The sequence below is a fragment of the Epinephelus moara genome, chromosome 21 (assembly GCF_006386435.1).
Source record: "Epinephelus moara isolate mb chromosome 21, YSFRI_EMoa_1.0, whole genome shotgun sequence".
Taxonomy (NCBI): Eukaryota; Metazoa; Chordata; class Actinopteri; order Perciformes; family Serranidae; genus Epinephelus; species Epinephelus moara.
The window spans coordinates 12,988,056-13,012,570 of NC_065526.1; the positions used below are offsets into that span (position 1 = coordinate 12,988,056).

The following is a 24,515-nucleotide window of genomic DNA, read 5'->3' on the forward strand; positions in this document are numbered from 1 at the left end:
TTCGAAATACTAAGTCCTTAGTTTGAGATACTTAGTCAATAATTTGAGATACTAAGTCATTATTTTAAGATACTAAGTCCTTGGTTTGAGATACTTAGTCAATAATTTGAGATACTAAGTCATTATTTTAAGATACTAAGTCCCTAGTTTGAGATGCTAAGTCAATAATTTGAGAAACTAAGTCATTATGTTGAAATAATAAGTCATTAATTTGAGATACGAAGTCACTATGTTGAGATATTAAGTAATAACTTTGAGATACTTAGTCATTATTTTGATAAAGTTTCTCATTATTTTAAATTCTGAGTCATTAATCTGAGGTGGCAGGTCATTAATTTGAGAAAGTATCTTATCATAATGCGATACTAAGTTTTGCAAAAGTTTCTCATTATTTTGAGATAGGAGGTCATTATTTTGAAATGCTAAGTCTTTATTTTAAGAAAGGTTCCCATTATTTGGGGGTACTTGGTCGTTGTTTTCATATACTAATTCATTATTTTGTTAAATTTTCACACTACCTTTTTTCCCCAATCACAATGAATGGGCCTCCATAATATTGTATCCTCTGGAAACCGGGTTGTTTATGTGTGCAGGTTTAATGTAGCTGTGTTCACAACTGTCAATGGCCACCGTTTGGACAGTTACCTGCAGCAAGAGAAGACCTCAGGTGATGGATTCTTATGGGCTGTGAAACGGCTAAGAGTCGTCTTTTGCCGGATTTCAGAGCAGTCATTCTCAATATCATTTCTCATCCTGACCCATATGGGCCATAAAAATATTTCCAAGACCAAACAGAGAAGAAAAGGAAAGACAGAGAGAAAACACAATTGTGGCCCAAAACATATCCCTGGCTGTGGTCCAATGAGAGCTGGCAGCCGTCCACTAAATCAGAGGCACTGCTTGGAAGGTGCCCCCATTAAACAGATTTTAAAGGAGTGTTTCATCCATAACACATCTCGGTGCTATTTTGTGCCCAGCTCAGGTGAAATTGATTTCCTCCAAATCATTTCACTGCAGTGTTTGGTTCATTATACACTGCATTTTGTTGTTCAGCTTTGCAATGCTTTTGGTGATTTGAAATCCTATTAAACCCCACGGTGAATCTCACTGTGCCATTTGTCTTGCTACTGTTTCATTGATGTGATACGTGACCTCACGTTCTACACCGCTGAATCAGTGTCATGTCTCTGTGTGACACAGCTCGAAGGACAAAACGCATCTCAGAGTAGACTGAGTGAAACTTATAATGATAGATACTGTATACTAATGATATAACTGCACTTACTGAGAGAAAAACAATTGTTTTAAGACGCATGGAGAGGTTTAAGCAAGGTTCTTTGTTATTTTGTAGCTCCAAGGCCGCCAACACTTTCTCATAAATTATAAGCAGAGGATAGAAAAACATTTGCATAGTGTTTATTGTAATTATGTATCCATAAAACAATCACTACACTTCTCCCTCTGGCATGTTTCTGAGCTTTACAGTGGACATACAGCAGCTTTAAAAGTCTTTTTCTTTGTTAGGAGTGCAGCTTTTGTCTCACCTGCATCCATGCAGCAGCGAGACTGGCCAGTGGCTTAATTCCACCCACATCCACTGCAGAGCATTTTACACAGACGCAATTACCATACGCAGTATTCTGTATATCGCAGTAGTGAGTATCCATTTTTACACATCAGTAGGTTACTGGAAATAGGAATGGGTGTGGGAGCTAAAAGTGGTCTCAGCACAGAAAATGGCCCTCAGCTACCTGCAAACACTAAACCCCTCCCCCAAACAGTGATATCAGCATACAGTATCATAGCAACCGTAACTAGGCATGGCAGGCTTGACAAGCTTTAGATATCTCCACATGTTGATGCAGTGTGCACGGGGCTGTAGACAGAGCGATTCTTCATGTTAGGGGTGTGAGGATATGCTGGAATTGATGATAATCGTGACATTTAAAAATGAAATACTGATATCAGGTTAACATTACACATACACTGGGTAAATAATCCAGTTCCTCTTAAATCATTTCCGTTTATTTCCATTCTCCCTTTGTCTCCCACCCCCAATGCCATCTGGTTGCCTTTTCACTATCCATTAAGTGTAATTGCTCTTTTTGTACACTTTTGTACAGTTACAGATTCTCTGTCCGCCTCCCTACACTCGTATTGTGTAATTCATTTGCCAAAAAATACACAAAACACACAATGAAGAAACTTTTAGATGAATTTAAATTTTACTGAGAGCATAATATCATTATCATAAACCTGACCATGATAAATGTGTAGAGAAAATCTGACATTGTGCCAGCCATACTCCAAATATAAAGCGTTTGAAAGGTTGTGTCTTTGTAATTTTTTTAAACCCAAAGTACAAGAGCAAAATTGTAAAGAATGGATTTAACAGTGTGTTTGTGTGCGCTAACGTGAGCTATAAACATTAGCGTGTTTGGCAAACTAGCTTACTACCTATAGCAGGGGTCAGCAACCTTCACTGCCAGAAGAGCCATTTTTGGTCATTAAAAAATGTATTAAATCAGTCTGGAGCTGGAAAATATATTCAAGCTTTATAATAAAGGTAACACAGCCTTATTAAGTCAAAATTAGGTCATCAGCATTACTAATAGGTCTAATCTAACTGTCAACATGTGCAATAACCCCATTTTACCTTGACTGTATATATTCTGTGTATTATCTATTTAGGTTGCTATATATATTGTGTAAATAATCTTGTTTAAGTTACAGTACATATATGTGTATATATATATATATATATATATATTTTTTTTTTTTTTTTGTAAATAATCCTGTTAGATTTCTTATATTTTCATTTATCTTTCCACTCTTGCAAGGAGCACCTGTAACGCAAATAATTTCCCCTTGGGGATCAATAAAGTATTTCTGATTCTGATAGTGATTCTAATCATTAATATGTTTTACCATTAAATGGCTACTCTGCAGTGAGGTATTTATGGATATTTGGTAACTTGTCTATGCACCATTAAATTTACTTGGAATCCACACTAGTTTCGCTAAGGAGGCTCAAGACAAGCTTCTGAGGATCTGTACCTGTACTGTCTTTTTCATTTTACTTTTAGTATGTACTGCTGCTGCCCTTAAAAAGTATGAACTGTAGCATGCAGTATGCACACAATCGGGACATACTTCTGTGTCATGATATGACGCCCTGAACTTTGACCCGCTTGCTTTTTTAACCATTACCTTGGAGATTAAACAAACGCCACTCTGGAGAGCTCTGCAGTTGTATTTAATTTAACTTTAAAGTTATCACTGCACAGATTCTAACACAATATATTTGCAACAGTGAAATTACATCTGCATCTTTCTTTATGACTGTTATTTTTATAGTTATGTCCTGTTGTTGTTGGTTATATTTTGTTCATTTAAACAATTAATATTCCTGTTATTACTATTCTACTGTTCATCAGTTACTTGAATGCGCTGTCATCCGTCATTGCGACTTCTGACAGCTGCCAATCAGCCGTCAATCAGCTGTCATCTGTTTGCAGCTCAGTCAATGTGACATATTGTTTGCTGCGCAGAGGATTGTGGGTCAGAATAGGCAGAAAATCATGCTGGCTTGCATACTACAAAATCGCACCAGATGTAGTAGAACATCTTGGTATTTTTGGCATACTGCAATTGATTTGAGGGATTCCAACTAACTCACAGTAAGCCATAATCAGCTAACCAGCTAGCAATAGCTGACACTCTGCTCGTTACAGCTGTCATTTGTGTCGGCAAAATCAACACTCACTGGCTAGAGATGAGACTTTTGACTACCTGTGTGAAATCACAGGCCCATTCTATTAGAAGTGACTGAGACATTCATGTGGTTTAATACTGAAACTTGTCATTGTGAGGTGTGCATGTGTCGCGCTTGACAGGTGTTGCAACAGTAACTAAAATAAAGTGTTAGACTTAAATTTGTTTCAACAGCGTAATGGCAAACTACGTGTATGGAGATGCAGACGCAAGGTTGACAGAGGGCACTAGTGATCAGTGAAGGATATTGGCTGACAGCAGGGAGATATCAGAGCTGGCAGGACGGAGGAGCACAGAGAATATGGATGAAGCAACAACAAAATGGTTTCGCCTCACCATCACTTTCATTCCCCCTGAGGACGACTGAGTGAGAATGGCTGAAAAAATACGTGTCTGCCTACTCCAGGAGACACTGTGTCATCTATACGGAGGAGCATAAACAAAGCTGAACAAACTGTCTTAAGCGCAAGATGTGATTCCTCTGTATTCACCCCTCGATCTGTCTGCACAGACACACGCTTTCTCTTCTCTGTAGCAGCAAAACAACTTCCCTCCCTCTTTTCCCTCTTACTGTCTCCGGCAAAGTGATCTTACGTTCCAATTTTCAGACATTGAGCCCATTTCACACAAATTCATACTAGGCGGGTCAAAAGATAAGAGAAGCATCAGTTAAACACCTAATGTGAAGAAACTCTGAACTGTTTATTGATTTCAGGAAGAGAGAATAATGGTTGTTTTGCTGTAGATTGATTATTATATTAAGCATTTATTTCAAAGTGGATTTACTTTGTAATTGTGTTTAAACTTTTTCAACCAACTTGTATTGAATGTATAAGAGACCTGCCCTTTTTTAAAAAACTGTATGTTGCCATATTCTTTCACATTTATGATTCACAATAGAGCGATTTATGCCTTTAAAGTGTCATCTTTTTATAATCTTTTCTCCCAAATGTTAATAAAAACAGCATTTTTTTTCTTGGCTTAAGGGGCGGCACAATTATCCTTTCATGAAATTGGCTTTAAAAAGGTTTTACACCCCCAAAGGATGCAGATAAACTCAGAGAGTAGCATGTAATCCCTCAATCATAATTAAAACATGATAATCACCAAATTTAGATCAACAGGGATTCCACCTGACAGCGATGCTAAGCTTTAGATGCACTGTGTTGTTTACTTATTTTCAAATGAAATAATCTGACGATAACATCCTCGTCTGTCTCACCTGATCGGAGCTGTTTGATGCGACCCTGGCTGCTGCCGGGGTCGACGGGCAGGAAGTCTTTGAACCAGGAGATCTCTGGGTCGGGGATGCCGCTGGCGGCGCACAGCATGGTGGCTGTCCTCGTCCGCTCCACCACCTTCAGCTGGGGACCCATGTCTATACTGGGGAAGCCAAATGGCAACAGGTCCTCTGGAAAGATGAAGAGAGGTAGTATTTAGAATTGAGTCTTGAAAACTCTGATGGCTGATGGTAATGGCAATAGATAGATATTATAATTTTGACCTGAAGATGGTGATAAAATAAGTTAAAGGAATACTTCACACCCCAAATGACCATTTATATATCAATTACTCACTGTGTTACAGTTAAACTTGTGAAGAAAGCTTGTTTTTATTTTCACAAGCCTTCCCTGAAATCCAAAAACTTAGCAAATTCTTCATGAATTGAAGTCATAGGGGTCTGTAGCAAAACTTTACCAAAAGATCTGTTTGCAAACTCTCACACAACTTTTGCAGAATGATCCAAGTTTCATTTATCTAGTCGTAGGCAGGGAATTTAGCTGAAAGTGAAACTTCTCTATGCTCTCTTCAAAGCCAGACTCCATTGACAAAAACAGTAATTTTACCTCGCTGAACATGGGAGTTGCTGGTCTACCACTGCCTCGATCATTTTGTTTATTTGTGTTTTTGTGTAACTCTGGTGAATCCAAACTAATCCCTTAAAACACCAAAGTCACACAATAACACAAACAACCTAACTAAAATGAAGCAGCAATAGAGCAACAGCTTCCGTTATAAATTATGTAAAATTACTATTTTTGTCAATGGAGTCTGGCTCTGAAGAGAGTTCAGTTTTAAATACTAAGGTTTCAGTGAAAATTAGGGCTGTACCCAACTCAGAATTATGTCAGTCGAATCAGATGTGACTGTTTCATATGAAAATTTGACAAGTCTTTTTTTCCATATAAATTTTTAAAGTTTAAAAGGGGCTCGGCAGGATGTCCAAGCAAGCTAACGGCGCTAACGACAAATCGGAAATGTTTTGCTGACACTAGATATCAAACAATAGCCTGAGACTGTGTCGTGTTAAGTATTTTTAAGCTGTTAATTAACCACTTCCAAGCAGAGGAGAGAAGATAATGTTATTTCAGAGCCTTATGGTGCAAAGTTTCTCCTCCTCTGTGCCGCTGCATCATGCCTGCAGCTGTCTGTACCAAAGAGAAGGTGAAAGTCAAGAGCGCTCGCTGCGCAGCAATGACTGCTCGACTTGAGGCAATCTCAGCTGACTGGGGAGTCCCTCTGACAATTTGAATCTCCGACTCTATGGGGAAGCCCTGGTGAAAATCCAGGTGTTTGGTAAGTGCTGAGCATACGACTGGATAAATGAGGCTTGGATTATGCTGCATGAGTTGTGAGAGAGTTTGCTAACAGATGTTTTGATGTAGTTTTGCTGTTGTTGAACACAAACACCTATGACTTCAGTTCATCAGGAATGTTTTACATATTTGGATTCTCTGTTCACAGTGGAAGCATGAGAGAAAAACAAAGTTTTCTGATTTCATGGAAATCCATCCAGAGCCATAAATAATAACCTTGTTGTGGTGCTACAGGAAAAGTCAGGAGAACACCACAGTTATTCAGATGCATCATTTGGGAGCCATGAATGTGCTCAAGCTCAGAGTTCAAAAGTTCAGAGTCAGTTTGGACCAAAGTGACGGACTTCTGACCGTCCGGCTGACAAACACTGCCACACCTACAGCAACGCGGCTAGCATGGCTAAAAACAGATAGTGATGAAGAGATAAAGACAGACAGAGACAGAGGGTTGTGGTCAGGGATCAGGGGGGCTTAGATGATGTGAGGATTGCTCATACTTTATTATGGAGCAAATCCACTGGGACAATAAAGAACAAATGCGTTTACTCCTTATTTTTTGGGACAGTTGATAGAGTGCAGTTTTTCCTCGACACAAACGAGCGGTTTATCTGCCTGCACAGAGTCACAGTCGACCCCGCCATGCACTGAATCCTTACTTTCCTCCTTCCGTGGTGAAACATAAGACTCGCTCACTCACACACAGTGATGTGAGAGCCACTGTTCCCCCCTTTAACATCTGCAGGCCCTTGAAAGTGGAGATACTGGCGAGGACAGCGGAGCCACTATATCCTTCCTCATCAAAGCCGCGTGTTCGCTCCTACAGCCAGCTAGTCATTAGGTGATCTAGCAGGCGGTACAGAGACAGCTAGGTTTTACTGTGTGTGTGTGTGTGTGTGTGTGTGTGTGTGACAGGCCTTTTCTACAGGAGTATAAACATACCGCCCAGTCAGCAGGAGCTGCTTAAGTGCCACACACACACATAAACACAGCCAGACACACACATTCAGTACACTCCTAACCTAGAAACACAGGTGTTTGGTGGCAGTGAACTGTGAGTTTTCCATGGTGTGGCTCTGTGTTATGTGGTGGTAATGATTCCTGTCTAATAACTATGCAGAGAGCTGCTCAGAAACAGCAGCAGCAATTAGAAGCTGGGATCAAGAGGAGGGGCAGGGCACTGGGGGTAATAAGGACTTGTTAGCAGTAATTGTTAAAATGTACCAACGATTAGAGGGGCCGATCTGGGATGTGTCTGCATGGCGTCTGGATATGTCTGATTACGTCGGGGGGCATCGGATAAGTGTGTGTGTCGCCTGCGTGTGTGTACATATTTGTGTTTTCGTGGCGGTGTTCTTATTAGCATCTTCACAGATTCGCACAATGTGTGGAATAATGTACAGAGACACGTCCGCGCATATCCAGGAAAATCAAGGTGTGTGCATGCAGAAAAGCAGTTGCTTTCTGTTTCACATACACACAAACGCGTTCGCACACATTTTCTGTGCTGAATGGGATTAAGCATCTCGGTGACAACAGTCCAGATGGCCAGACACGTAATCAAGCATCCATCAGCACTCCTGCTTCCTCCTCTCCTTACCCTTTTAACCACTCTATCCCTCTCGCACATACACACACACACCTCCCCCATACCTGCAACTATAATTATATATTCCACTTTCCTACAGCAGCAAAGCAATTACCAACGTGGCAATTTGCTCGGCTAATAAATCAAACTCACACGAGCCCCTTAATTGTCAAGCACAACAAAACCCCCTTAAAGTTTGCAAGCTCAAACCGGGCATCACTGACAAATCTGGAGCCAAACACAGTCCAAGACGCAGACCGTGGCCACATCAACTGTCTGTGTGTTTTTCCTCTGCTCCTCTCCTCCTCCGGGCCCCCTGCTACCTAACCACATGACAGACGCGTACCATCTGTTTCCACACACTCTGCGATGGGGATGAGAGGCTGAGTGGAGATAGGATCTATCGCTCTCTTTCTCTCTTTCCACAGTCATCAGCTTTGGAGAGACCCCGTCAGATAGGAATGTCAAGCCGCTGCTGATGGCACGGCTGAGAGGAGGATGGAGAGGAGAAATGCCACAAAAGGCAAGAGAGCAATCAAAGCTCAGAGGAGAGTCTGGTGACGATGTCGAGTCTGAATGATGTGGTTAGAGTTCAGGCAGCCAACCTTCCTATATGAGCCAACGGAGACCCAAGTGGAAGGAGGTGAACCCCCCTGACCCCACCTATCTCTCCCCTCTACCACCCCCGACTCATCAATGCTAATGATACACCTGAATGGAGGCCAGCGGAACGTTCATTTACGAAACAGGCAGGAAGAGAAAGGAAGGAGAAGGGGGAGATCGATAGGGGAGGTCAGGAGGCGAGCTCCCCCGAGGCGAGGAATATGCCAGGCCTACATCTGCTCCCCTCTGCCCTCCCCCAACCCCACCCCTCTCCTGAGAGGGTTCAGATGGTCTTTTTATCACCCCGCCGGCTACTACTACATGGACTCCCTGGCTGTTAATTAGAGCACGCCACTGCAGCGGGCTCGGGGCGTGTATGTATGTGTGTATGTGCCTGTGTGTGTGCTTGTGGGGGGGGGGGGGCTGGGTCGGGATNGGGGGGGGGGGGTCTGGCTCGGTATTCAAGTCAGGTCTTTATCAGTGCTGCAAATATAGAGTGTAGGTGGACCTCGGACTGAATCATTACAAAGAGGCAGGAGAAACAGGGAGAAAGATGCATGGATGGATTTATTTTTAGATACTGCCATACTGCACAACAACAAATATATGTTAACGAAATTTACTCTTTTTATAGTTCATTGTTTAGAGATGATGCATTTTAATTTATAGTTCATGGTGTTTCATTTTCAATCAACTGTTAAATTGTTTCGTTCATAAAATGTCACAAAACAGTAAAAGAAAAATGCCCATCATGACTCCCCAGAGCCCGAGGTGATGTCTTTGAAATACTACATGAGCAGAGAAAATAGAGAGAAAGGCTGTTGCATTTGCTTTTGCTCGAGAGGTAGAAAACCTGCACCACACCTGACCAATAAACACTCTCGCTGGTGGGTGACGTAATCTGAGCTTGGCTCTTTCTCCACAGGAAACAATATGGCTGCCTGCTGCAAACAAACTATCTTGAGTTACAGTTAAAAGGTAAGCTGAGATATGTGTCTGAAAAATAAGTTAACTTTCCTTGTGTATCACTCTGTGTATCCTCTCTAAATGTGGAGGTTTTTGCAGGTCCATGAATGCAGCACTGAACCCTCCATGAGCTCTTCTTTGCCTCAGCAGCAGTTTGTAGAGTTTGAGTCACTGGGTCAAAGCTGATAAGATCAGATTGATGGATGAGAGAGGCAGCAGCTGCTACAGAGGTGAGTGAAAGCAAACTTTTAGACCCACTGCCATTAACGCTTACTTTCAATGCGCCATTCTGCTGCTCTGCACTCTAAGAGTGGTAAGCCATTAATAACAGAATGGTATATATACTTCAACAGTGCTCCTAATGAATGGTCCAGCTCCATAAATAAAAAATCAATACGTGGCGGTAGATGTTGTTAGCATGGCAGGCCACCACAAATAAATGAATGTTTGGGAATCCCTGCGTACTACCCGCATTGTCATGATTCAAAGCTGGGTGAAAATCGGCAAACTACGCCTTTAAGCAGCAGATCGTCACATGTGTGAAAATACCACAAGCAAATGTTCTAACAATTAATAATCACTGTCAAGATTATTGTCCGTTTATTCCCAGACTACTGGGTTGATCATTCGTTTCATCAAGTGACACAAAATAATGAAAAAATATCCATCACAATTTGGCCCAAAGTGACGTGTCCAAATGGCTCGTTCAAGGGTTCAAAATTAAGCAGGAAATTCTCACATTTGTCTCATGAGCTGGAATCAGCACACGTTTGGCAGTGTTGCTCACACACAATCAACTAACAAAGTGTCTATCATGAGCTCATCATTTTGGTTCATTTATATGTAATAACTGGTGGTTTGATGCTGCCTGGGCGCCTGGACTCCTGCATCAGTGCTGTCTTTACATTAAAGACCACGATGGAAATAAGTCTGGACATTTTACTGTAAATGAGGAATGCAAGTAATGTATTATACATAGATAAACACAGACAGACAGACACAGACAGACAGACAGACATGTAAGGCATGCTAACACACAGCAGCAGACTGGCACTCTGGTTATCTGTATATCTGTTTTGCAGATATACAGATAACCCAGCAGACAATAGTTCCTGGACACCGAAGCACAGTTCACTGGAGAGGAGAATAGGGGCTACAGGTATTCAGCCAGGCTCCTGGATGAGTCAGCGGCTGCTTGAAATAGATACTGCGGGCATGGCCTTGATCACACTTTTCTCCAAATGAATCATTTATCAAACACAAACACTGCTGCACAAAAGTACCGCTTATGTTTCATCTCCTGGTTAAATTGATAAGACAGCCTATGGAAAAATGCGCCATGTGTGTATAAACACTGTGTGTGTCAACAGCTTTTGGGGGAACATTGGCAAGGACCGACCAGTATTGTTCCCTGGAGCTTTGTGTTTGTGTGTGTTTGTGTGTGTTTGTGTGTATCAAGAGGTGGAGAGCTTACATTTTGGCCTGGTTATGTTTGCAGAAGGGCAATCAGGCCTCGTGCCCAAAACCAGTCGGTGGAGCCAACCGAATCTGGGCAAATATGCAATTCATGCGCCCGCGTGCACACAAACACACAACTCCTAGGACACACACACACACACACACACACACACACACACAAAGTCAAACACATAATGCATATGATGCAAACAAACAAACAGGGATCCAGGTTTCCTTTCCCTGTCTCTCTTTGTGTTTCCTTCAGTCACCCAAAGACAGATTCACGCACGCACTAGCACCCGTTTCCCCGCAGAAAATCATCATTTGTCCTGGTTAAGAAACAGGTTGCCTATTCATCTCTCAGTTCATTTCAGCGGGGAATGGCCACGTGGATGAAAGAAGCCTGAATAAAAGGCGATCTCAGGGAGCCTGATTCAGGATTAATCTGGCAGCGCTCGGCAGTCTTCAGAGGCTGTAATGCTTTGACTCCTATAGACTGCAGGAGGGCTGAAGGGGAGCACTTTAAATGCTAATGGGCCTTTATGATAATAGGACACAATACAATGCAGAATCGGACTTAGTATCGTAGATGAATCCCACCGGAAACCCACGTGTGTCCCCGCTATCCTGAGCTCTCCTCGGCAGCCGGAGACTAAACACACAAAACATGATGATCCCACACAAAACACTCTATTACATACAAACATGCATGAAGACTAAGAGAAAGGAAAAAAGGAAGGAGGGGGTAAGAAATGTGCAGATGAGGGAGTATATATGATGAAAGAGCTGGTTCTCCACTCAAGGAGTGTAATCCTCTCGCAGGCTGAGTTGATACTCTCAGTTGTTTCCAGACCGAAATGCTGCTTGAGCCGCCGGCCTGCCAATGCAGCAGACGCCTGGGGGGAATCACTGATCTGACTCTGTTGTTCATATGAAGGGTGTTTGCCGTGGTGGCAGAACATCTCTCCTCCCCCTTCTCTCCCTCTCACCCCCTTCCCTCCCCCCACTATCCCTCGCCTCCCTTTCTCCTAAAATGGGACACTGGGAGGTGAGTATAATCAGGATTACTCTGCACAAACCAGCCGTACACACACGCAGATCTGCACACACACACACACACACACACACGCCCATAAACAAAGAAATCCATGTGCATGCATTCACACACATACACAGCTGCAGCGATGAGAATCTCTCGCCCACCAGAGGTTTTCAAACATGCAGAACTGCAGATATTCACATCTCCTGAAGGCGGAACAACACAACTGCAGTGTCCATAGAAAAGAGCAGTTCGGGTGGAAAGGGGATGGGGTGGGTTCGGAGGGGGTGAGGGTGGGGGGGGGGGGGCGAGTGGAGCAGCAAAGAGCCTGTGAAGCTGCAAAGGGAGGAGAAGAGAGAGACAGAGAGGGAGTCCAGATAGACAGTGAGGGTCAGGCAGAATAGATGGCAGCGAAAATGAAAGAATGAATAAAACAAGAGAGATGAAATTAGAAACGGACTTCGCTGTGGGCCAGAGAGGAGGCTGCCGGAGTCAAAGACAGACAGATATAGTCAGGGAAAAGAGAAAGGAGCAAGAACAGCAGGTAATGGGGTGGGAAGGGTGATGTGGGACGATGATGGTGAAGGCACAAAAAGTCTCCCTGACCATAACCTACCACATCTCCATCCATTAGGCAGCCTACAGAGCAGTGGCTCATATCCTGTGGCCAGCCACAAGCCCCTCACACTGTCCAACACTGCTATTAGTGTCTGTCAACCATTATACAAAATGATGACATGAAACACATCAGGGGATGAAAAGACTTTTCAAGGGTCTGGTCAGTAATGGAAAGCCTCCTTTCTACTTCAGTGGTTGGTGGACCTTTTCTCCAATGAACTGTGTTTTGAAAAGACTGAACCAAACACAGGTTTTTGCAGCATTCTTGGATGACATGATCTACCGTACAGTACATCACTCCACCTGGTGTGTGGCTTTTGGAGCACATAGTCAGAAGCACTGAGTTATATTTTTTCAGAAATAGAGTTGTGAAGTGGGAGGAGGCGTATAGAAGTAAATGTCACAATGTTTTTCTGCATATATGTTGTTAGGTGACAGGCATTTGGAGCACTTCCAGGGATAGGACAGGCTTGAAATCATCAGTACAAAAGATGAGCAACTGTGTTAGAAAATATCTGCTTCTTTCATTAAAAATATTAGTAGACTCCAAAGGAGCTTCTTGGCGATAAACATCAATTACAGAGCTAAAAAATGTGTTGCTTGGACCGTAACAGGAGGTTACTAGCACACAAATCTAAGTTCAAGCTTTAGAGAAACCTGATAATGAATTCAGCAATTTAAAATCAGTTTATCTTCCGATTCTGGGTCAATCTCAGACACATTTGGTGACAGTGGTGTATTGTTTTGCTCCCAATTGCAATGATGAAGTGTTCTGAAATTGGTACGGCTCTGATTCGCACCACTGACTGGCTTCCTCTCCGCAGTGATTGCTGCTGAGGTTTATTGAAATTGTAATGTGTGAACCATTTGTCATGCAAGTTGACAGGAAAAACATGATTTTTCTTTAGAAACATAAAGCTACAGTATAGTATCCTCAAATTATGATGGACACTCCTGTGCTTCTGTAGCAACAAGCTTTGAAGATATTTTTAAAAGAAATCTAGCGTGGTACATATCATTTTAGATTACGTTATTAACATATATATGTTGTGATGCAATATTTTTTTCTTGACATTCAACTGCGAAATTATTTATGGGTAAGATAACAAGAAAGTCAGATCTGTTTCTTGACAAATCCAGTGAATTAAAACTTGTCATGTTTGCTGAATCCACCTCACGTGAATAAAAATAACCAATCAGAGCCGAGGTGTCTATAACGCAGCTGTCAATCATGTAGCATGGCAGCGCTAATCAAGTATGACTCAAATGTTTCCAGAAACATATTTTAGTGCACTGTTTAGCTGTGAAATGAGAACGTTTGTGACCCGGTCGCCATATTGGTAACAGTCGAGCCAAAACAAAGCACCGCCCACCAGCAAGAGCAAACGTCCTCAACTAATGCCCAGTTCAGACCAAAGATTTGTGACGAGATGAGTTGAAACAGGCAGCTACTTGCAATGCGCCATTCTGCAACGTTCTAAAAACCTGCTGTTCACACCAATGCAACTAGATGAGACGGTGTATCATCTCTATGCAACTACTCTCCGTACTTCTGTTCTGATTTCCAGCTTCTCAGGCTTATTTTGTGGCTGAATATGATTTGTAGCTTTTAAAAATATAAATGAGGATAGTTATAGTGAGAAACTGGCTACAGCTGCACTTGTAGTCGTGATGAAACGGCAAAAAACATAAACAAAATGAGCATCAGATGGACTGTATTCATAGTAAATATGCCACAATAATATAAATAACCAGCGCATATTAATCAGTCGATGAGAGTCACGGCATATGAGTGTGAGGAGGCATAAGCACATACAGTGAGCCACCATCCGACACCGGCACACTGTGAGGAAGGAAACAGAGGGCTCAGTGTGGACAGAGCACATGCCGCAGCAAGCGAACACAATGTCTGCGGTCATTTTGACTTGACAAGCGGACTTCACTACAAGCTGATTGGCTGTTGAAACAGGTGACGTGCCTTATGTTCTAAAACTAGCTGAGTTGCAGGTGACACCATCAGCCGGCTCGTTTCGTTTCGTTTCATTTCGTTTCGTCGTGAATCTTTGGTCTGAACTGGGCTTTACAGCTAAACAGTACACTAAAATTTCTGAAACATTTAAGGTGCAAAAAATAACTGATGGCACCTAAATCTCAAATCATATTTCATCAGCGCTGCCTTGTTTGACTGCAGTTCATGAGCAGTGACTGACATGAGACTCCTCGGCTCTGATTGGTTGTTTTCCTTCAGGCGTGGTAGATTGTAGCAAATTCTAGGAGCACTGGGACAAACTGTCTCGGGTAACACTTTGTGGTTGCAGTGACAGTTTCAGAAAATATGACACAAAGTTATTCTTATTAAAGTTACCAACTGTAGTTTTCAGTACATAAAAAAAGGTATTTTATTACATGGATCTAAAAAACATCTAAAATCCAATATTGCAATAAAACAGCACTGCTCACTGATTTGCAACATTCCCCCAAATAACCTAGATATTGCAGCGATACCTAACACCAAATGGCAAAATCTGTCAGTTGACAGATTTTCATCATCTAACCAGTATACATTCTGTCCCCCAGCATACACAGTGAGACGAAGAACTTACGCTTACGATCAACGCTGTTGCTATCTGCCTGCAGCCGTCTGTGCATCCTCATCCAGTGATTAAAAAAGTAAACTACAACAGCATGGCTACTAACAGCTCTGAATCTGGTTTGTGCTTTGGGATAAATATTTTGTCATTCATCACAGTCCTATATTCCACTTATCAGCTGATTAGGAAGAATCAAAGACAGCAGTTTTTTTTTTTGTCACAGCGGGGACAGGGGGCGTCACGGTTCACAGCTCTCAGTAAGAGAAAAGTTTACACAAACAGGAAGAGGCACACGTGGCTGCACACACTGAGAGGCTTGCCCTCGAGGTGTAGTTTATGTGGTAATGTGCTTTAGATTGGGGCTGTGTGTGCAGAGATGACGGGCCGGGTAACAGATGGACAGGAGTCTATTCCCTGGGCTACCAGCCTTCTGCTTACCACACAGCCCTGCCAACTCCACAATCCTCATTCATCTCCTGCACTTCTACACCCCCTCCACCACTCCTCTGACATCCCATTTCATCTCTATTGTTTCAAACCATCCTGTTGTGTTGCTCGACTTACCCCCCCCTCCTCAGCCTCCATCAAACTCCTTCTCACCTCTCCTCGACCTCGTCCTCCCTATTTCTTTCTCTTCCTCAATTTCCCCTGGCAGAAATGGGTAGTCTGCCAAACCGAGGCCTAATCCCCTGATTTCTCTTCATGTAGTAACAGCCCAAGCAGCCATCCCTCTATTTCTTCATCCTTTCCAGCTGTGCTGGGCGAATGGCCAGTGCTCAGATCCCAGGCTTGGAGCCACATGCTGCAACTTTAGTTTATAGCATGTTGAAGCACCACATTAGATACGTTTCCCTCCGAGGATACAGTGTACATTAGATTAACACCCTGACTCTGGCCGGGAAGCACAGCGATTACAACAAACTGGGATGCTGATGTACCCGTTAGCTAGCACGCTAGCTAGCCCTCAGTGTGGCCAGATCACGCTCGGTCGCACTCAGAGGGACTATAAAAAGAACAGTGCACTGCAGCCTGCTGTGAAGGCAGGGTGTGGCCTGGCTCTAATGTCACATCTACAACTGACAGCCCAGGGAACCGGAGACGACGGTTGAATCCAGGTGGGCGCACGTGAAAAGAAAGCACCACTCATGTGGAAAAGGATGGCAAACGTGCGGGTGTGTGTGAGGGTGGGGGTGGGGGATTTGTGTGTCTCACCTCTGATAATGGCCAGCTTTGCAGTGACGGACACCTCCCCTTCACTGTTACGTGCCACACACTCGTAGATGTTCTCATCGCGGGGTGCTCTGAGAGGTTGGATCCTCAGCACGGCACCTGCACCCTCATCAAACTCTACGGTCTGGACAGCCACAGAACCACAGGAAAAATACATTAATCACGGCAGAGTAAACAGATGGATTACTATAAGAACAGCAAACTGTAACGTTGTAAATCATTAACCTAGCACAGTTTGCTTTTATCGTACTAACCCATTTGTGCCCACAAATTTCCTTCTCGAGGTTCATTTGAGCACAAATCTGAAGAATATATTCTTTTAAATCTATCAACCCATTTGGCTGAGGAGTGAGTTTTTCTTATCACACTATATTTAGTCTTTGGGCACATGGGACTAGTGTTTTTTATATGTATTTCATTATCTTTTAGGAGAAAACAGTCCCATGTGCTCAAGTACTAAATATAGTGTGATGATACAAGGAGCACAATCAAGTCTTTGGTATCTATGAACTCATAACAAGCTGAATATTAAAAGGTATACAACACATATGTCAGTGTTTTTCCTATTTTTTCAAAAATCCTAACTTTGATAAAAGTGTGAATTTTTATATGATTTAAAAATTTCAAAGCCTCACTGTTGGATAATTGCCCAAAGTATGTCTGTACCAGATTTCAAGACTTGAGACTATTTAGAACAAATGTTGTGGCAGTTTTCCTTATCATATGAAACCAGGGGTGTCAAACTCATTTTAGTTCATGGGCCACATACAGCCCAATAAAACCATCACACAATAACCTATAAGCACCATCAGCTCCAATATTTTCCCGTCTTTGTGTAAAGAATTACAAGTACATTCTGTAGATGTTCATCCTGTTACAAAACAGACCAACAGCCTGAGATGTCTTGGATGACTGGAGCCGTTGGCAGGCCACTTCTGGCCTACGGGCCGTATGTTTCACACCCCTGTGCTAAACAGTCTTTGGGCACAAGTGGGTTGATAATAACTAAAGTGTAACACTTTATTTATTTCCTAAAGACAATTCCTTTTTCTACTTCTTACTTGCCCTCCCCTCCTCGAGGTCAGGCTCAGCTAGCCTTCCTGGAGCTGGTGGGGATTCAGTGTCTTTCACACAGAAACTTCAGCAGCGTTGATACTTACCAACACGGGGGGCTCGAATGTGGGTCCTCTGGTGGAAATGCACTCTAACCATTAGGTCATATTAGTGCATCAACATACAATCAGGCATCTAATGTGATTAAGCTGCTCAGGGGGAATAACATGCTTGATAGCCTACAGCTCAGGACAGCAATATGTGCATTTCAGAAAAAGTGTTATGCAATCTGCTTCATATTTCTATCAGTCTTCTAAATTTCCCTCTAATTCTGTTGCAACGAGTTTGTCTTTAATGACTCCATTTTATGCTTTAATCAAATTCTGCCAACAGTGTTGTATTATTGTCAGTTTACAGAAATATTCATATTTGGAAATACAGTTGCTATCTTGATGAGAATTAGCTGAGAAGACTGATCACCCGGAGCAGTATCAATCTTCTCATCAAACTCTCAGCAAGAAAGCGTGTTTCACAAAATATTGAACTGCTCCTTTAAAGGCTAAAGTCTGTATTTTCAACCTGGATCCTATTTTCCTATGTTTTTTGTGTCTAAGTAACTAATGGGAAACACAGTTTGATAGTAATCCAGTATTGAGTGAGACAGCTGTGAAACCGGCTGCAATGTAATCATTCTGGACATGTGTGCACCGTCCATTTACATCCACTAAAAGTGTTTGTTTTGCCACTGACAGGCTCAGATTGTTAATTTAAGTGTCTGACAACATTATGGAGAGGAACCTACACAACCTAGACATTTTTCTTAAAGAGTAAGATTGTTTTTGTTCAACCAGAAACAGCCCTGGAATTGCTATCGCCAAACCCACCAGACTCCATTTAAAAAAAACAGTAATTTTAGCCAAGATTAGAGCCAACATGCTTTTACATTTAACCATGTGAATTGAGGGTTTCTTTCAACCAAACCAGAGTTGGTGATTGTTTTAACAGCAGAAAGATAAACCACGACTGTATTTGTGAGTTTTATCTTATTTCTTTTGACTCTGAATGAAGTGGATTTTACAGTGAAAAAATAACTGTTTTTTTAAATGTAGTCTGGTGGAGCTGGCAACAGCTATATCAGGGCTGTTTCTGGTTAAACATACAGGATCTTACCTCTGAAAAGAAAAGTCTATCTCTATGGGAATCCTTTCTTTAATGCTGTCAGACACTTATAATAATAACTTGAGCACGTCAGTGGTAAAACAAGCACATTTAGTAGACATAAATTGATGGTGAGAACACGTCGGCTGTGGCAGTGCTAATTGTTGTTTTCATTAGTCACTTAGACAGATAACATGAGAAAATAGGGTTGAAAAATACCATACATACCCTTAAAGAAACAAGGTTGTAGTTTATCAAATGGAAAATAAAATAATAACTATTCATATCAATAGCAATATCTGATCTAGCAAGAATAAACTCTGCAGAAATATACTGTATAACCTAGACAGTCATCACTATTGTACACATTTATGACACATTATATTAATACATCTCTATCCCTGAATATGCTGCTTTGTGCATTGTGCTGCTACAGTAGGAGTTGACCATTGTGCATTGTGACAACCACCTCGATACGCTGGGAGTTGACCTTCTTGCCCTTCTTGTTCCAGTAGACGACAGGCTTGGGATTGCCAGTGGCCTGGCACACAAATGATGCCACACCCCCTGACACTCCGATCTGGTCTGTGGGAATCTTGGTGAATTTTGGGGGAGCTGAGAGACGGAGAAAGACGGAGAGGGGGGGGGGGGGGGGGGAGGAGAATGAAAGAAAGGAAAAAGAAAACACACGCATGAAAATTGATCCTCTTAAACCCAGAGGACGTCAGACTGACTCCACGGCCAGCAGCAACCCCCTGCTGACCACGCCCCATTTCACTGTCAGTGACCGCTCAGGCTGACTTGTGTTCTGATGGCTGCGTGTTGTGCTTACTTCCTGGGTATCATCTAGAGGACATACTGAAGGACTTCCTGTGGGTCATAAATAAAAGATGGGGTTGGGCTTCAGAAGAACATCTCTCTCTCTCTCCGTCTCTGTCCGTCTCTCGCTCTCGCTATCTCTCTGCTTCCTCCAGTGCAGGCTGCCCTCGTACTGCATGCAGCACTGGCTGTCATGACACATGAGTGTTTCACAGGTAGAGGAAGTGCTGGCTGCAAATTCACAGCATATAATTGGTTTAAAGGTATAAATATCAGAGGTGTCATTTTGTGCTTGCATCCTCTAACACCTATAGGGGGATTTGCACTGGTAATGATCTTAACAAATACAATGAGTTTACCAATATTGTGTTCATTTCCAGCTCTGCCTCCGAGGAGAACAATTTCATCTGTTGTCAATGCATCTGATGTGGGATGTATAAGTGCAGCAGTTGCCCTCTGTAAGAAAATAGCAATTTCCATGTCCAATATTGAGCCAACAGTACTGAACCTATATTTTTCACAGTGGCTGAGTCAGATCAATCAAACAACTTCATGCACCCACCCCTTGCTATCCGTCTGTGGCCTGTTGCCATGGTGCCCAGCTTAACTCCTCCTCAGCTACAGAATCACTGCTATCCATCAGGGTGAAGTCAGGATGACCCTTACCATAGCAACCTGGATCCCTCCTCCCACTTCCCCATGTGTCTGGGTGGGTGAGGTCCCGCTGTGTTGATTCACTTCTGCTCTGAAGACAGAACAGGAACCAAGAAGAAGGGAAAAAAACCCCTGCCTATCAAATCATCGCTAGCAGATTCAAAAAGCCTGTTTGCACGTTTTTCCCACTTCTCCTCCCTTCACTGGCTAACAAGCCACGCAGACCACTTTCCAGTTTCACTTCAATGCCTTGACAGTAAATGGAATAACACCACGTCAAAAGGCTTCTCTTGTGCCGGCTGCAATGTGTTGTGTGCCTCTAAAAGATCTACTCTGAATGTCAGAAATAAAGTGGTTTCATTTTATGCTTGCCATAATCCTCAACAGGAAGAAGCAAAAAGCTGGTACAGTATAGTCAATCAGAACACATTTATGCCCATTTTAGAACTCAAGAGCTGGATATTTCCTGCCTGTTCGACTTTTGGAAAGGCTCAGAGTATTGAGCAAATTGCCCTTTTCCCCTGCCAACAATGTGTGAACTATCAAAAGTCCAAAAAAATGTCATGGCTGAAAACCGTCTTCTCCTGGCTTTGGGGTTATGAATGAATTTAATGTGCTTCTTACGTCTTCTACATGGGTTTCAGTGGCTTTATGCTGAGTCCAAAACTGTGTTCTCTTAAATGTGCTTCAACACCAATCCTCGTGCAAAACCGACCCCACTGGCAATGTTACCACTTAAGCCTCTTCTGAAAGCCGGGGGAATAGCACTGCAAGGCACTGGCTCTAGATGGATTTGCACTGTGCAGAAACGTTATGATCTGCAGGTTCTAGAAAGCTGCCTGGAAAATGAAGGACTAATGAGAAGCTCTGTTTCCTTAATAGCAGGTTTCACTCTGTTGCACTGGACCAGGCAGGTCTACCACTGATCTACCACTGGCCTGTTTCTAATGAAACACCTTTATAACCTATAATCATCTGACTGACTGACTGGCTGACATACTGCTGCACTCAGATTTGACTGGAACCAGCAGGTACAGCGTAATAGAGTAATAAGCAATATGCCTGTGTCATGTGAACATAACGGTATTTGATACAGGTTTAATTTGTCATTAAGTTATTTTGGGGAAATTAGTGTAACTCCTGGTGAAACGCTGCATTAACTAGTGCCTTATGGCGAACCAGCTGTGGTCTGACAAGCCTTTAAGCCACTTTTAATAATTCATCTCTTCCTGTTTGTGTGTCTTTGCTGTCAAATCTGTTTGCATCTCACAGCCAAATGTGTCCAGCAAAACAAATCCTCTGATACAAAGATGATGAGGACAGTTGGAGTAAGCGGCGTAGCTGAGGGATGGAAATCTGGATACACAAGCTACAAAATTCAAAGGGTTTTTTCCGCCCAACTTCATGTGCATGATTTTTACATTGTTTGCATTTGAAAATAAAATGTAGATCATTTTTGTGAGGTAAGTGTTAAATTTATTTGCATAAAACTCAAACAATAATGGTCTGCCGCAGGAACATCTCAGATAAAATCATCAGTATAAACCACTGCACACTGAACTGAATTACTGTGATTTTACTAAGAGCAAACAACTCATTCTTCAGGTTCGTTCAACAGAATCACATAAGCACTCACAGATGTGCTAAATATACATGGGTCACAGTTATTTCACTTTTCTTTTTCAATATTTTGTCTTTGAAAATAATGTGCGGTGGTTTATGTTGATGTTATTTACATTTTTTTCCTCAATTTTATTTAATAGGTACGATGCCATTTGATATAATATAATATATCAATATTTTATCATTATTGTGATATAAGACTGGACATTGTCTTAGATCTTTGGTTATCTTGATCTCATAAGTGGTGTCTTTTCCTGGTTTTAAGGCTAAATTACAGTAAAGTAATGTAATTTTCTGAATTTACTAGACTGTGTTAGCTGTTCTATTAGTTGCCTTTACTCATTACATCCGCATTACTAGCCATGTTTCCATCAGCCTGTTAAGATGCGCATCTAGAAGTATTGCATCGGAAAATTATGATGGAAACGCCAAACTTTGAATTAAAATCCCCTGATTCACACAAACTAAAATACGCTCGCTTTAGCCGGGTTTTGGTTGATTCGAAAAAATGTTGATTCGCAAAACGGGGGATGGAAACAGTTATGTTCGAATTAAGTCTGACGTAGCGCACCTCTCTCCATGGTAATATCCACACTCCGGGTCGGGAAGGCGATAATGCATTTGCAAGCTGGTTGCCAACCGCCAGAAAACGTAGAAGAAGAAGACTGCGAGACTTGTTTTGTTTCCAGTTCTGCGGAAAACTCGCGGGAGTTTGTAGTTTTCACCAAAGTCCGTACATTTAATGGAAACACACAGGATTCGTATTTCTTTTAATGCGCATTTCCCAATGATTCGAATCACTTTTGGATGGAAACATAGCTACTGATGATTATTGATCAAAAATCTCATTATTCACTCTCAAAATTTGTGAAAGCACCAAGAGTCAACTCTACAATATTGTCGCAATATCAATATCGAGGTATTTGGTCGAAAAATATTGTGATATTTGGTTTTCTCCATATCGCCCAGCACTATTCTTACATAGCCAGTAATTTAACAATTACTATTCTCCTTATAAGGAAGACCTATTGTGAGGACAGTTGTGATTCTTTTGGGTCATTAGCACTTCTATGTCTGTGTGACTTTGTAGGCTTTAGTACACCTGCGATCTAGAATGCTCCCATCTGGTGCAGGGCTCAACAGTAAGGGTTGCCCAACTGCCCAGGGCAAGTCGAGTTAAATGCCATGTGGAGCTAGTAAATCTAGCAACTCACTTGCCCCATTGGGCATTAGCAATTGGTTAAAATGTATAAATGCATTGCCTCATTGGGCAAGTGGTAAAAAATGAATGAAACATAAACATGACTAAGTTTATACTCTGAGGTGCTAGAAATCCTGGCGCTTAGTTGGGTGGAATTAGAGGATGTGGGCACAACTCAAACCATGTACTGCAGAGTTTGCAACAAACTGAGAGAGCAAGGCAAATAAAGCAGGGTCGTTTTTCAAAGGCACGTCATGTTGTTTTTTGAGAACAGCTAATAAATAGGGCCTTTGGACAAGTAGATTTCTGACCAGTTAAATCTGGTAATGGTGTATAAAAATAATTTAAATTAGATCAGCTCTGCAGAATGACCAGTGAAGAATACAGTGGAGGTTCACAAAAGAATTAAAAATGGAACCAATACTGTTGGGGCAGAAATCACAATAGATTTATCTTGGCTCAAGGAAAATCTGGATCCCAAGCATGACATTTCAGTGGTTCTTGGTTAGCTCTGAGTCATTTCTATTACATTTCTTCACTCTAATTTACAAGTTCTGCAAAACTTAATGGAAGAAAAAAGAAGTGTGACTTTCTTTATTGAGGACGCTGGGGAGATATGTGAGATGGAGCTTTTTTACAGCACTGTCTGTTCTGCAGAGATAGACTGTAGGTGGTCCAAAGGCAGCGATCTTCAATCCCACAGCGTTTCAAGTGAAAGTTATGTGTTGTGTAATTCTACCTCTTCACTGAATATAAAAATATTTCAGATATGACGCCAGTCTTCTCAAAGGATTGTGGCCCTAAATTGCTTACACAAATGGAAAATGAAAAATACATTAGACAATCCCCATTCCTAACAGTGAGAAGTGCTATCTCCATCTTTAGCCTACATCCTCTTTCAAGAAATCAGCTTTGGTTATATTTTCAGAGTGGTGACAGCTGAGTGTGTCTGAGCATGTGTGTGTGCGTGGGTGTATGTGTGTGGACTAACTGAGGCAGGAAATCTGTGGAAATGTTGTAATCAAGGAGATGATGAGGAACATGCTGATGGGACCTCCCGGCTTATCAAACATATTAACAACGCCACAGTCCAGCGCTGCTGTACTGGCAGGCCTGGTTTCACTCCTCGGACACACACACACACACAAAAAGATGCGCATGCATAAATACATTCACATGTATTCACCATTGTATATTACATTAACAATAGAGCTGTGACAACTGGTCAATTAATCAATTAGCCGATGGACAGAAAATTAACTGTCAACTATTTCGATTATTTAAGAATCATTTTAGTAATTTTTTTAAGGAAAAAAAAGCCAAACATTTGATGGTGTTGTGCTTCTTAATTGTGGAATTTTGATGCTTTTCTTTGTCATACATGATACTAAACTAAATAGCTTTGGATCTTTGGACTGTTGGTCGGATCACATATATCATGAAGATGTCACCTTGGGCTCTGGGAATTTACTCAGGGAATTATTATTATTACACTATTGACGAAACAATTAATCAGTTAATCGAGAAAATAATGGGCAGACTAATC

The 24,515-nt window shown here is 42.0% G+C and overlaps 1 protein-coding gene across 9 annotated transcripts in view; it reads right to left on the minus strand.

Moving 5' to 3' along the window:
* LOC126408877 (receptor-type tyrosine-protein phosphatase S-like) overlaps nt 1–24,515 on the minus strand; it is a 106,396-nt gene that overhangs the window by 61,775 nt on the left and 20,106 nt on the right. For 5 of the 9 annotated variants that reach the window (XM_050074634.1, XM_050074636.1, XM_050074635.1 and 2 more), the window contains exons 3-5: nt 19,142–19,287; nt 16,444–16,585; nt 4,997–5,185 (exon numbers count right to left, since the gene is read on the minus strand). In XM_050074634.1, coding sequence (XP_049930591.1) covers nt 4,997–5,185; nt 16,444–16,585; nt 19,142–19,287 — 477 coding nt within the window. Of the gene's footprint in view, nt 1–4,996; nt 5,186–16,443; nt 16,586–19,138; nt 19,288–24,515 lie in introns of all 9 variants that reach the window. The other 4 variants (XM_050074632.1, XM_050074631.1, XM_050074629.1 and 1 more) reach the window with 1 other exon arrangement.